This window comes from Nannospalax galili, unplaced genomic scaffold (assembly GCF_000622305.1).
Source record: "Nannospalax galili isolate Female #2095 unplaced genomic scaffold, S.galili_v1.0 scaffold405, whole genome shotgun sequence".
Classification (NCBI taxonomy): Eukaryota; Metazoa; Chordata; class Mammalia; order Rodentia; family Spalacidae; genus Nannospalax; species Nannospalax galili.
Window position 1 is genome coordinate 3,369,502 of NW_008354532.1, and position 15,350 is coordinate 3,384,851.

General features: G+C 39.1%; 1 protein-coding gene and 1 pseudogene across 3 annotated transcripts in view; one reads left to right on the forward strand and one right to left on the reverse strand.

Annotated features, from left to right (window-relative positions):
* Cds1 (CDP-diacylglycerol synthase 1) overlaps window positions 1-15,350 on the reverse strand; it is a 116,221-nt gene that overhangs the window by 43,234 nt on the left and 57,637 nt on the right. For all 3 annotated transcript variants that reach the window (XM_029555323.1, XM_029555322.1, XM_017802852.2), the window contains exons 3-4: window positions 10,770-10,866; window positions 4,561-4,658 (exon numbers count right to left, since the gene is read on the reverse strand). In XM_029555323.1, coding sequence (XP_029411183.1) covers window positions 4,561-4,658; window positions 10,770-10,866 — 195 coding nt within the window. The remainder of the gene's footprint in view (window positions 1-4,560; window positions 4,659-10,769; window positions 10,867-15,350) is intronic.
* LOC103748986 lies at window positions 8,056-8,887 on the forward strand (annotated as a pseudogene).

A 15,350-nucleotide genomic window follows, 5' to 3' on the forward strand; every position in this document is an offset into this window, starting at 1 on the left:
GATTAAGGAAGACATCAGAAGATGGAAGGATCTCCCATGCTCATGGATTGGAAGAATTAATATTGTGAAAATGACCATCCTATCAAAAGCCAGTTATAGACTCAATGCAATGCCAATCAAAATCCCCATGATATTTTTCACAGAATTGGAAAAAAAACCATCCTAAGATTCATATGGAAGCACAAAAAACCTCCAATAGCCAAAGCAACCCTGAGTACTAAGAGAAATACCAAGGGGATTACTATACCAGATTTTAAGCTGTATTATAGAGCTATCATCATAAAAACAACATGGTACTGGCACAAAAATAGACCCATTCATCAATGGAACAAAATTGAAGACCCAAATATGAGTACATGCAATTTCAGCCACCTCATATTTGACAAACGGTCCAAGAACATTCACTGGAGGAAAAGACAGCATGTTCAGCAAATGGTACTGGGAAAACTGGATCTCCACTCATAGAAGAATGAAACTAAACCCCTATCTTTCACCTTGCACAAAAGGCAATTCCAGGTGGATCAAAGACCTCAATGAAACTCTGAAATTATTAGAAGAAAACTTTGGCAAAAACCTAAAAGATATAGGTGCAGGAAAGGATTTTCTAAACCGGACAGCAACTGCTCAAGAAATAAAGTCAAGAATCAAGAAATGGGACCTCATTAAACTAAAAAGCTTCTGTACACGAAAGGAGGCAACCAGGAAGTGAAGAGAAAACCCACAGGATGGGAGAAAATCTTTACCAACAACACATCTGACAGGTTTAATATCCAGAATATATAACGAACTCAAAAAACAGAGAATCAAGACAAGAAGTAACCCTATTAACAGATGGGCTAAGGAGCTGAACAGAGTTCTCAAAAGAAGTAAAGATGTCTATGTACACGAAAGGAGGCAACCAGGAAGTGAAGAGAAAACCCACAGGATGGGAGAAAATCTTTACCAACAACACATCTGACAGGTTTAATATCCAGAATATATAACGAACTCAAAAAACAGAGAATCAAGACAAGAAGTAACCCTATTAACAGATGGGCTAAGGAGCTGAACAGAGTTCTCAAAAGAAGTAAAGATGTCTATGAAGCATCTTAAAAGATGTTCAACATCACTAATTATCAGGGAAATGCAAATTAAAACCACTTTAAGATTTCACCTTACCCCAGTCAGACTGGCTAAGATCAAGAGAACATTGCAGAGACATCTGTACATCCATGTTTGTTGCTGTTCTTTTCACAATAGCTAAGAGATGGAAGCAACCTAAGTGTCCCTCAATTGATGAGTGGATAATGAAAATGTGGTTCATTTATATGATGGAGTTTTACTCAGCAGTAAAAGATGAAATCCTGAAATTTGCAGGTAAATGGATGGAACTAGAAACCGTTAGACTAAGTGAAGTAACACAGACTCAGAAAAAAAAAAAATCGACATATGTCTGCCCGCATATGTGAATCCTAGAACCAAACCTTGATAAGTGAGTATGTATCCAGACATAACTACAGCAACCAGGATAATGGAAAGGAATCAGGGAGGTAAAGGAAAAGAAAGAACCTAAAAGAGAAGAACAGTAGAAACAGGCATTAATAAGGGAGATATGGATAAAAAATTGGGTTAGTTTAACAGAGTGGGGAGGGAAGGGTATACAAGGAACCTAGGGGATAAAGGGAAAGAAGGAGCTCAAGAGAGGTAGGACCATAGGAGAAGGGAGAAAGGGGGGAAATGGGGGCACTTTAATTGGGGAAACCATGATGAAGGGGTTAGATAATGTGAGAGATAAATAAGGCCTAGCTAGTTTAATTGAACAACTTACTGACAAATTATACATAGCAGATCAAGAAATATATGTCTAGGTAAGCTTTATCTGAGAACAATTGGTCTTTGCCCAAGATGTATCTACATGGCACACAGTAATTAAAAGTACCCAGACTGGTGGAACTAACCTTCTTGGATGTTTAACAGACACTTTGAGGCCTATAATAATTTGGTTAGAGGGGCATAAAGGACAGTTTTTGCTCCTTGCCCTCCTCTGTCAACTAGTTCCAGGGGATTATGAGCATCTCCCAAAATGTCCTGTAATTGTGGTGGGTCACCTGTCCTCTTGATCAAGGAGGCCGAGGAGACTCCATGAGATGGACTTGCACCAGTGTCCAGTCTACAAAGAGGAGGCTCAACACAGAGAAACACTTCCTCCATGCTTCCAAGCGAAGCCAGCCATGGTCGAGAAGGACCTTCAACTTATCTTAACATAGGTGGAACTGGTAAAAGAATGGAGCCAAGGGCTCCTCCCAAGCCCATGTGAGCCCTGAGGAACAGATCCTCAAACGACCTTAAGAGTAAAAATAAATTGGTTTATCTGGGCCTACTGTATGGCCTTAGATACCCAAAAGGGAAGTATAACCAAAGATTTAAGGGGCCAATATAATTTTTTAAGAGTCCATATGTATAGCCAAAGGCTACATAACAAGCAACAATGCCAGATAGGAGATACCTTCTTCTGAGTTGTTGGCCAGGGTGCCCCAAGGGACTCCCAGATAGTAACCCAGTATAAAAACTGGGAAAATAAACAGTAGACCCCAATCTTATCTAAAGGAATATTGACAACTGATTGCTGCTAGATGAGGAGCAGCTGACCTTCCTAAAACAAAGACTTCTAGATAGGCTGACTAGATTCACCAGATGGACAAGTAGTAAGGAACAGCTGGTGTGCTGACAACACAGAGGACAGTAGCAGGGATAACAGAATATAAGGGCTCTAGTGGGGGGAGGGAGGCTATGAGAGGGTGCCATCTGGGAAGTGGTATATAGTTGGGTAATATTTGAAGAGGAAGCATGGAAGTTTACATCATGTTAATTAGTAGAGGTGATAAACATTACCAATGAAATCTACCCAATGACTTTATAGACATACACAGGTACCAAGGAGCCAAGTGCAACTCATTATGACTTGTAATAATCAGATACAAACAGATTAGAGATATATGTGCCAACATCTCAGTAGCAAAAATAATGAGTCTTTCTGTAAGAAATGTATATTTTAAAATGAAATGGAGATCTTTTTTAAAAGTTAAAAAATCCAGTTTTATGTCTTACAGGGCTTACACTGATCAATATTGTATAACTGTATTAATTCAACAACGAACCTAAAAATTTTACAGGCACTTTTGAAGGAGCTGTATCCTTGCTCTGGAGTGTGTTACTGAATATGTTAAAGCTGTAATGAAATACTTCTTCTAATCATGTGGTTATTAAATTTAAAAAAAATTAAAATTGAAAAATAAAGAAAAATAGGTTAAATTTACTTCAATAATGTATTTTGTTAACCCAAGATATGTAAAATATCTATTGACTTTAGTCAACAGAGGTTATTAATAAGATATTAAAAATAAGCATTTGAAAAAAATGCCAGAGATAATGCTAAAAACATCACACACACATGCACACACTCATGGACAATGAATTAAGTTCATAATGAAAATGAACTCCTAAGTGCTCACAGTTCTCCTGTTTAATAATAAAGCCTGGAAGACCAAACCCCACCTACCCAAGGCAGACTAAGAGGGAAAGGAAGAAGAGGTTTGAGTTTCTTCCCTACTGCCCTGCTCACAGTCCTGATGCCTTTATCTTCTCTTCTCAATGCCCAGAAGGACTCCAGTTGAGCAGTGATTTTATTTGTGTGTGTGTGTGTGTGTGTGTGTGTGTACTGTGGGTATGTGTCTGGGTGTGTCCCATATATTTTAACACAAATAAAGAAAACTGCAAGAAGAAGAAAAAATACCTATCATCAAAATCAAAATCAAGAACTTTAGTTTCCCTTTCACTCCCCATCCCCTTTGGCTTTTTGAGACAGTCTTGCTATATAGTCCAGGCTGGTCCATGATCCTCCTGCCTTAGACAATCAGCAACTGAACAAGCTGCCACACTTGTTCAATCCCAAGTGCTAGGATTACAGGTATGTGTCACCACACTCGGCTCAAGAAACTATTTTTGACTATTTTAAGCCCAAAGGTGAGACATACCTGCCTTAATTAGACACTGGCTCCCTGGAAGACACTAATTAAACAACTACATTAAAGACAGGACCCTTTAGGTTAAATGGAACTACTATACAATCATGTTTGTGGCCAAGGTCTTGAAGGCTACGAATACATGAAAAAAATTTTTAAACTTTAAATATATATCTACATATAAATTATTTTGTGTTCTCATGTCAATTGAGGGAAAATAAAGATTATAAGAAAACTTTTTCATAAAATTTTGATCATGAAGGGAATAAAAATGTGTCTGATGCAATGTTGACTTTTTTTCAAAGGGACAAAAATGGTATATGTCTTAACCATAAATTAGACACCTCTACAAAGGCTGACACAGGCACTATGAAAAAGGTTGTGCTTCAGAGGCACAAAGGGTTATTTTCTTTTTCGAAATTCACCTGCATTACGTCTATGCTTCTGCAAAATCAATCCGTAATTTAAACCAAGGGATACTGATTGATCAAGATCCTTCTTTAACAAAGTTTCAGAAATGAATTTGACTTGCATCAAAAACACTTTCCAGGTTACTCACCAACTTAGTGTCCTAAACCATGGAAGATCGTAGGAGTGATAGACTCTGTACCCGATGGTGATGATTTCATGGAAACATTTCACTTGGATGCCTAGAACCTGAAACCAAAACGGAAAACATGAATAATTTCTAATGTTCATATTTGTGCTGAATTATTTAAAAGTAAGTTCTTAGCACATATGTTTTAGAAAATCTTAATCTGTTAATTTATAATTATTCAACATGTTAGCAGCAAAAATGCAATATTCACTCTTTAAAAATCAAGTGATGCCTTTAAAGGTTCGGGATGGTCAAAGCACAGGAACTGGTATTAGACTTTAGAGTCTGAGGGGTAGAGTCTGGTTTTTCAGTTGACTTGGCTTCACATATTTTTTTTTTATTTCTATTTATTCACATTATTTCTCAAAATTGAATTTTTTTCTTTGAGATAGGGTCTCACTCTAGGCCTTGGGCTAGTCTGTAACTCCCTATGTCCCTGCCTCAGCCTGAGTGTTAGGATTTCAGACATATACAAACACTCCCAGCTTTAACTTTTCCATTTTTATCTCTTGAACTACCTACCACAGGAAAAGACAGCTCATGGAAGTCTGCTTGCATTCACTCATGTGTCTTTACACATTTTAGCATACTTATAAAGATGAGTGATTTCTGTAAATTAGTTTTATCAAAATTGTCATTTAGGATATTAAGCTATTTTGCCCCAAATACTTGTATGTCCAATCACATACTTTAAGAAAGTAAATGCGTCCCCTTCGCCACATAATGAAGGAATTTTATTCCACAGTAAAGAGTACTAGTAGAAAGTCATAGGTGTGTCAATGACAAGAGGATATTTAAATGTCATTTTTCAAAGAACCTCTATGTATGATATCGTCTTTTTAACAAAAATAATCACAGAATGGGGATAATGTTACAACAAAAGTGGTAAAGCCATACTATCTATAGAACAAAAAGCTTTTAAAATATCAAATGCAGTGAAGCAATCTCTATGAAAACATTTGCTTAAAAACAGCCATTAGCACTATACATGGTGTTTCACTGAATGGAGGGGAAAGGAGGCCTTTTATCCTGCATGTATTTATATGTTCATCAATTATTCCTTACAGGGAGAATATGGAACTTCTGGGAAAACAGAAAATAAAGAATTCAAAAGACTAGAATTAAAAATCTTAAAATATATTTATATCCTTCAGGGCTGGGATATTACAGAGAAATTGAGACCGCACTCCATAAAAGCACTGATAGAACTTGGTTGACCCAATGTGTTAAGAGCCTTAAAAACAACAGCCAACTCTTCAGTAGCCGACTTTACTAGTCACTCAGCACTCCTGGAAATGACTCAGGGCTTTTGTATGTCAATTTTTGACACTGCAAACAAATACCTGGCCAAAACAACAACATAAAAGGAAGAATGGCTTCTTTTGGCTCATAATTTCAAAGGGTTCAGTCCATAGTTTGAGGCTATGGTGGGGCAGAACATCATGGTAGAAAGGGCATAGTGGAATGGAACTGCTCACCTCATGGAGGCCAGGAAGTAGAGAGTAAGACAAAGAACAGCCAAGGACAGATAAAGTCCCTAAACTTATGTTGACCTACTTCCACCAACTCAGCCCCACCTCTGAGTTTCCATACCTCATAACAGTATGAATCCATCAAATTAACTCACTGATTAGAACAGACTCTTCATGATCCAATCGCCTCTCAATTAGATTTATGATCCAGAAACCAAGCCTTCAACATATGAGCCTATTTAAGGGACACTAAGTCCTAAGAGGAGAGCTAAGGATAAGAAGGGAACACAGAGTACCAGGGAAAGCCTAGGAAAACACAGATTTATGTTGGCTGGGGGACAGAACACAAGTAAGGTTTGGAATGTTGAATGTCAACTACGGCAACTTTGGGTTATGCAAATAAAAGTGCCTCTTTTTAATTTAGGAATCTATGCTAAGAAAAAAATCTTATTCATAAAAGCAGGTCTTATTTATGCTCATGTATGTTCAAGATAGTGCTACTGATTTAAGAAAAAACACAGACCATAACCTGAATGTTTATAAACAGCACAATGACTTATATAGCAGGATGCTTGACGCTCCATTAAACAGGAAAATCGATCAGAGCTGGTGAATGAAGACTGAGGCACAATATAAAACTTTTGGCATGATACTTAATTTTAAAATAGAGTACAAAATTTTAGTCATAGTACTATTGTAGCAATGTTTTTTTTTTTTTTTTGAGACAGGGTCTCCCTGTAGCCCCAGCTGTCCTCGAATTCACAACGATCCTCCTGCCTCTGCCTCCCAAGTGCTTGGATTAAAGGCATGCACCACCATGCCCGGCTACAATGATTTTTAAAGCACAAATTAAAAGAAGAAAGGAAATATATGAGCAGCAATGTTATTTGAGCAGTTGGCAATAGACTTGAGGTGTCTGGGAGTTTTCTATCTTCAAAAAAGACTTTTAATATACTTTTTCCATTCTCACAATGGAAAATAAAGACATTGTTTGAAAGTAAATTATATAATATGAATTAACAATTATTAAAGCAGTTTCAAAAAGATAGTAGGGAATTCCAGTTCCAGAGGATCCGATGCATTCTTCTGATTTCTGTGGGCATTGCATGGCACAGATGCACTTACATGCAGGGAAACACTCATACACAAAAAAGAAAATAATGAAAATATTAAAAAAAATAAATTTTATATGTTCATAACTGCTTTGGTAACTACACCATTTAGAAAGCATGATTCCAAACTGTGAACACAGCAGTCGAAGAATGGTAACAGGAGCGTGAAGGGAAACAAGCTCCCTTTTTTCCTTTATGTATAATATATACAGAAAAGCTAGATGAGTTCCATCTAATAGTAGCCAGCATTTCCTAAAAAATCAGGGTTTTTTTTTTTTAATTGTTGGTTTACCTGGGTTTTAGGGGACTATTTGGGAGACTTTATTTTTCTTTTGCTTTGTCCTTTTTGTTTGTTTTTGGTACCTGAGATAAAGTCTCTCTATGTAGCTCCAGGCTGGCCTAGAAGTCACTATATAGACCACACTAATTTCAAACTTGGGCTCCTCCTGCCTCAGTGCTGTGATTACAGGCATGTACTACCAGAGTTGGCTAGAAACAGGTTTTCAATAAAACTATCTTGAATTAATTATCATAGAGTGTTGACATGCTAAAAGAAATGCAAGGTGGGTATAACATGTACCTCTCAAAGCAGAAAAGATAGATTTAGAAATAGGAATATAAATAAAACTGAACATGTACAGTATCAGTTGAGTATCAGCTACTGTGTATCAGTCACATCCTCTCAACATAAATATGGCATACAAATAGTATATGTATGTGCATGTAATAAAGTATAATTCACATATACTTTAGATATTTAAGATTTTTATTTTTTCATTGATTAAGCTCTCCAAGCAAAGCATATAACTTGCAAAGAAAGAAAAGCCTGGATGTTTCTTTCATACCAGAAAAAATAAGGAAGTGTCAAGTAATTTAGGTAGGTTTATGATTATATTTTAAAAATAAGGATCCAGCTGTCAGCTTGCTCTGCTTCGGTATGATTTACTCCAGCAAAAGGTGTCCCTTGGCCTGTTCATGGTGGCTTTCGCGCCATGGTGTAGCTGCAGCTTCCAGCAGTGAGACTGAGGATGAGGACAGCATGGACATTCCCCTGGATCTTTCTTCTTCAGTTGCCTCTGGCAAGAGGAGAAGGAGGGTCAACTTGCCCAAAGAGTCTGTTCAGATTCTTTGGGGCTGGCTTTACAAGCACAGACATAATGCCTACCCATCAGAGCAAGAGAAGGCATTGCTGTCCCAGCAGACACACCTGTCCACACTACAGGTTTGTAACTAGTTCATCAACACTCGTTGCAGGCTCCTCCCTGACATGCTGAGAAAGGATGGCAAAGATCCAAATCAGTTCACAATTTCCCACAGTGGGACCAAGATTTCTGAAGCTGGCTCTATGGAGGCTGCAATGGGTATCAAAAATTTTGTGCCACCTCTAGAGGGGAGCCCGTTTCATTCCTGCACAGCTGGACCCAGCCCCACTCTAGGGAGGCCATTGTCTCCTAAGCCCTCATCCCCAGGATCAGTTTTGGCTCGCCGATCAGTGATCTGCCATACCACTGTGACTGCATTGAAAGATGGCCCTTTCTCCCTCTGCCAGTCAGTTGGTGTGGGACAGAGCAGAGTGGTCTTTTCAACACCCCACCCCCTACTCCACCTGACCTCAACCAGGATTTTAGTGGATTTCAGCTTCTAGTGGATGTTGCACTCAAATGGGCTGCAGAGATGGAGCTACAGGCCAAACTCACAGCTTAACCCTTTTCCAAGCAAAACAGTTCTCAAAAATATGGTCCTGATTGTCAGGGTGATGGCAAGAGATGCATTATTTTATATATATATATATTTTTTATTATCATTTGCACATGGGATTGCTAAGAAGCAGCCTCCTGTTACTGAGATATCTTCAATGGAATAGACTCATTCCAAGAACTAGAAACTCAAAGCTACTGTAGAAACAAAGGGATTTCTTTTAAAAATTGTTTCTTGGTAGATTTTTCATAATGTGAGATGGTTCCCAATATCATGTGCTCTTTCCCCGCACCCTTTCCCTTTTTTTTTTTTTTGGATTTTGTTTTCAGACTGTGCAATACTTAAAAAACCTAGAGCGTCTTTTTGTTCCCATGTGGAACAGGGTGCCCACATACTGTCTAATAAATAAATTTTCGGTTTTATAGATTCAAACAAGTATGAATCTAGTTGTTGGATGCCTTTTTCATGATGCAATAAAGTATTTTCTTTAAAAGCTAAAAAAAAAAAAGATCCAAAGCTGCCTTGGTCTACATAAAGAGTTCCAGGACATCTGGGGCTACAGGGAGACCCTGTCTCAAACCACACAACAACAAAAGTCAGGATCCAACCAGGTATGGGGGCATAAGTCTGTGATCCCAGCACCAGGAAGGCTGAAGTAGAGGACTCCAGCTAGCCTGGCCTACATAGCAAGTTAAAGGATCTGACTCCAATTTTTTTTTTTTTTAATTAGGATCCAGGGACTAATGAGATGGCTCAACAGTTAAGGACACTTGCTGTTCTTCCAGAAGATCCAAGTTCAGGTCCTAGCACAATCACACATAACTCCAGTTGCAGAGGATCCAGTGCCCTCTTCTGACCTTCATGGGCATTGCACACACATGGTACATTTACATGCCAGCAAAATACTCATACATAAAAATAAATACTTTAAAACTTATTATTAATAAAGGAAAACTCCATCATGTTGCTCATAAGCTTATCAGCTCTGAACCAGATAGAGTATTGGGGGAGGAAGACAGGCAAGATGGGTAATCACATTATCAAGTAGGCAAGAGGACAGGAAGGTAAGTACATAGGGAGAGGCTGTATTAACTGGCATGAGATTAAAAAAAAAAATAGCGCAGGCATGCACTGGGAGCAGGTGCCACAGTGATATCAGTGGTGACTGGTCAGGGGCAAAGAGTTCACCTACAGGGCCCTGTCATACTCTCAACTCATCCTTACATAATAGAGACAACGCACACCTCCAAGAACGGCTGCCACTGTTCATTGTTAAGCCATACTCGGACCCCTGGATAAAATATGCTGAACAAATAGATTTCTTCTGGCTCCCATTACTGTGGTGTATGTTGATTCTCTGTGAAGATCCCCCCAGACTCCTCCCTTCATGTCCATGACTCCTACTAAACCTTGATTGTAGGTCACATGCTTTGTGCAAAGCTTCAAGAAAGTGTGCCAGCTCTTTCTCTGCTCTCAGAGTACTATTCTTTATTTCAAATTCTGCAGTTTATAATTAGATGTAATCAGTTCTTCACAATGACATAAAGACAAAGATAGGGATGTTTTTTCAGCACCACTATTAACATACCCAGAAGTAGTGTAATGCCTGGCACACAGCAGTCATCTTAAAGGCTCTTATTAAATGACTGAAGTAAAAGCTTAAAGTGTCTATTTGCCTTCATGACATAACTACCATGCATACTTGGGTTCTACTGAATGAGTAAACTGAAGTTTTCAAGCAGAAAAGATAAGCCTAGATCATTTCACAAACTAGAAAATGCATAAACTAAATTTTCTGTTACCAAGCCCTGGGTTACTTTATTTTTATTACATGCTCAAATTACTTCAATGACATGTAAGCATCGAAAAACAAAATGCACTCACTCACCAGAAGCATCAGCATAAAGGACCCCATATAGATGATCAGGAAAAACAATGAAATCATAGTCAAGGTAAGAATCCCACGAATCCACCAGTTTTTCCATCTACAAAGAAAATGTTTACAAAGTTAGCATGTGAAGCAGTTTTAAAGTTTTTATATGAGTGGTTTCAGTATTGAGTTGCTAGACTTGGGAATTTAAATGTTCTTTAAGAATAGCCTACTTCATTTTATGTAATAATGACAAACTTGGAGCTAAATTAAAATTTTAAATTATGTTAGCCAAAGAAAGAGATTCTTGTTCAATGTGAGCATGGATGAGTCATGAGGATGGGGAGTTAGTGATCGACCCAGAGTGGAAATCGGAAGTCCTACTGGGGACCACATGAAAGCAAGGAAGAGCCAGGAATGAAAGTCTTAGAAGATGCTCAGCTTTGAAGAGTCATAGAAGAGGGACTGGAGAGATGGCTCAGCAGTTAAGAACACTGGCTGTTCTTGCAGAAGATCCGGGTTCAAATCCCAGCACCCACATGGCAGCTAACAACTGTCTATAACTCCTGTTCCAGGGGATCCAACAGCTTCTTTTGTCCTCCATGTGCACTGCACGACATGGGTGCACTTACCTACATGCAGGCAATATACACATACACATAAAATAAAGATAATAATTTTTTTTTAAAAAGAGTCATAGATGAAATGGTGATTCAAGCAGACAGTACAGACAGCAGACCTGTCACAAGGAAAAAGGGAGAGGTGTACTTTTTCTGATTAAGGGCAAGGCCTTGAACAGAAAAATAAGTTTTTATCCTTCAGTGTTTGTTTGTTGGGGGGCAGAACATCCCTAAGGGTACAAGCAGCTGGTTCCTGCTATGCTGAAGATGGGTCTCCCTGTGCCTTCTGCTGTAAGGTCCTAGGATGCCCATCAGTCTCCTCCTCTCACACTGTACCCTTGGTGTACCCTATTATAATATCCTTTTGTAATTTTCATGCCTACTCATTATGTGATCATACAGTGAGGTATTCTGGAAGCCACCATACAAAAAACCCAGAATGATTCTAATACATGGACAATGACTTCTAAATCACCTTATTATGTCTAAAGCTGGGTGTGGTGATGCACACCTGCAGTCCCAGCTACTTGGGAGACCATGGCAGGGGCACTTAAACCCAGGAGTTTGAGGTCAACCTATGCAACACAGCAAGACCCTATCTTGGAAACAGGCTCTAAAAGCACCTGTATTTGGATGATTTCTGCACCCAAACTTGCTGCTGCTTTTCTTTAAGATTCTAATGGTTTTACCATGTAAGCTTTAGGTACCACAAAAGTTGGAAGCGCCTGTGGATTTCTAATTTATCTTTCCTACGTTCCCACTGATTCAATATGTTCTCCGTAAGTCCTACAAGTGATCCTTACAAAAGTCCAATGTCGTCCCCTACATGTGTTCGATGCACATTGTAGGAATTCAAAGAATACTTGAAGTGAAGAAATTATTTACTTGAAGCGACAACATATTATCCTCCAAACATTGACTCCTCCCTCCTCTATTACTGATCGCCTGTTAGGGGATGCTGCAACAAAATATAAACGCACCTTGCACCCAGTATGTGCTCAATAAATATCTGATGCATTATTGAATTAACAGATTAATAAAAACTCTAACTCAGAAAGCTTAAAAAAAGAGTCTTAGGGAAACCAAGATGGCCAAAGGGGTAAAGGTGCTTGCCACACAGGCCTGATGGCCTGAGTTCAATCCCTTAACTCATAAAGGAAAATAGAGAACAGACTCCACAAAGTAGTCCTATGACTTCCTCCATACCTCAGTGCTGTGGCATGTATGTTGTCCCCCACCAAATACTAATTTAAAAATAATTTTTAGAAAAGGTTTATTAGTTTTCTTATGAATGCAACCAAAATATCTGACAAAAGGCAAGGCACAGCCCTGCAGGGCAAGGAAGGCCTGACAGTGGAAGCAGCTTGGTTCAGGGCACCAACCAGGAAGCAGAGAAAGGGGCGGGCCAGTGCTCAGAGGGATTCTCCTTTTCCATTTTACTCAGTCTAGAACTGCAGCCTGCAGGACTGTGCTGCCCATCTTCAGGGTGGGTCTTCCCTCCTCAGCTAACCCTCTTTGTAAACACCTGTCCAGACATACTCAGTTGATTTCCATGATCTAATGAGTTGAAATCATTTGTGTTGGTTAAACCAATTACCAGTGTTATTCTGTTCATTCTAAGCCTTTGTTGAGTCACTGCAAGGTGTGCCTCACTAATGCTCCAGGTATTTATAAATCAAAACAAACTATCAAAATTAACCATCACACAACTTCTATTAGTTCAAATAAAAACATAAATTTATGTCACAAAAGATTTTGATTCCATTTAGTCTAGCAACATAGACGCTTTTTACTCTAAGTGTGGGTCCTCATTCCTGTTTTACAACAGAAATATTATCTGGGTCCATCTACTCATAAAATACTGATTAAATTCCTTGCTTTAACCACTCTCCTATGCTATATGGTGGGTCTTATTTTTTATACACACAAAAACCATGAATCTTAACTGTACCATTAGAGTGTGTATGTACGTGTGTGTGTGTTGCTGGGATCAAACCCCAAGCACAGAAGACCCATGCACACTTGGCAAGTGCTCTATCCCTGAGCTACAACCTCATCTTTTATCCTAAATTCATTTTATGTCATTTCTGTACCCAAGGATCTAAAATGTTAACATTAATTCATGTCTTTTTGTCAGTTTCTTAGTTTTGTTTTTGTTTTTTGTTTGTTTGGTTGGTTGGTTTTTGCTCTTTTTTGAGACAGGGTCTCCTGTAGCCCCAGCTGTCCTGGAACTCACTATGTAGACCAAGCTGGCATTGAATTCACAGAGATCCGCCTGCCCCTGCCTCCTGAGTGCTAGGATTAAAGGCACAGTTTCTTATTTTTTTCATGAGGTACTCAAGTTGAATTTATCCCACTTTATTTTCCTCTATTGTTTAACAACACATGTAGAATCACAGATTTTTTTCATGAGACTTTAAGCTTCAGGACTAACTAAAAATAAGTGCGGTGTCAAAAATACAACAACTGAAAGGGTCCACTTAATTTTAAAGACATAACTGTTTGCAGATTAATGAATGGATTAGAAAACTGGGATAAATCACAAGGCTAGTTAGAGGTAAATAAAGGGCCTTAAGACAGGGACTGAGGATAATCCATGAAACCCAGAAGTGCATTCAGCCCTCCCTAGAGAAGAGCAAATCACTCAAGTATCTTAAACCAGCCCCAAGATGGGTGCTGCCACCCCTCATGGCAGGCTCTGAGCTAAAGAGTACAGCAGCTGCTGAGAACTAGAGGCTTTAAATAGGAATCTACTCTTGTCACATCATCCCAAATTACACAGTAACCAAAACCTGGGTCCTTGGGAACATATTCTACCTAGCTACCTTTAAAATTATTTAATTATAATTTTAGTAAGCAAAATCATGGGCTTCACTGTGGTATTTTCACACACACACACACACACACACACACATTCATTCCTATCTGCCACCCCACACACACTGCTGTTCTCCTCTGTCCCTCTCCACATTTTTTGGTCCCTTCTTCCCCATCAAAAGTCCCTCCTCTTTTCATGTCACATAGATTCTACTACCTTCTCTTGTTCACTCACTGCCTTTATAACTCCTCCTTCTGTCTTTCAAGCTTACTTACACACACACACACACACACACACACACACACACACACACACACACACACACAGAGAGAGAGAGAGAGAGAAATTTAAAGCTAGATTTGCATTTGTCCACATCGCCTTATTTCACTTAATATGATCTCCAGTTCCATGCATTTCCATACAAATATAATTTCATTCTTTACAGCTGAGTAAAATTCACGGTGTATGTTCACCATATTTTTTTTTACATCCACTTCCCAGAGCGCAACTCTCCCATAGCCTCACTGCCCCCGACTTGAGCCCTTATACTCTGATATCCCTGCTACTGTCTGCTGTTTTGTCGGCACCCCCAGCCATTCCCCACTACTTGCCCTTCTGGTGAATCTAGTCAGCCTATCTAGAGGTCTTTGTTTTAGGAGGGTCAGCTGTTGCTCATCTAGCAGTAATCAGTTGTCGATATTCTATTGGATAAAATTGGGGTCTGCTGTTCATTTTCCCAGTTCTATGCTGGGTTACTATCTGGGAGTCCCTTTGGCCACACTGGGCAACTCCTCAAAAGAAGGTATCTCCTGTCTGGCATTTTTGCTTGTTATGTAGCCTTTAGTGATGCATATGGACTCTTAAGAAATTATATTGGCCCCTTTGATCTTTTGTTATACATTCCTCTTGAGTGTTTGAGGCCATACAGGTGGTCCAGATCAACCAATTTATTTTTAATCTTAAGGTCGCTTGAGGATCTGTTCCACATGGGGTCACATGGACTTGGGAAGAGCCCCTGGCTCCTTTCTTTTACCAATTCCACCTATGTGAAGATAAGTCAAATGTCCTGCTTGACGATGGTTGGCTTCACTTGGAAGCATGGAGGAAATGATTCCTGTGTTGACCCTCCTCTTTGTAGACTGGACACTGGTTCAAGTCCAT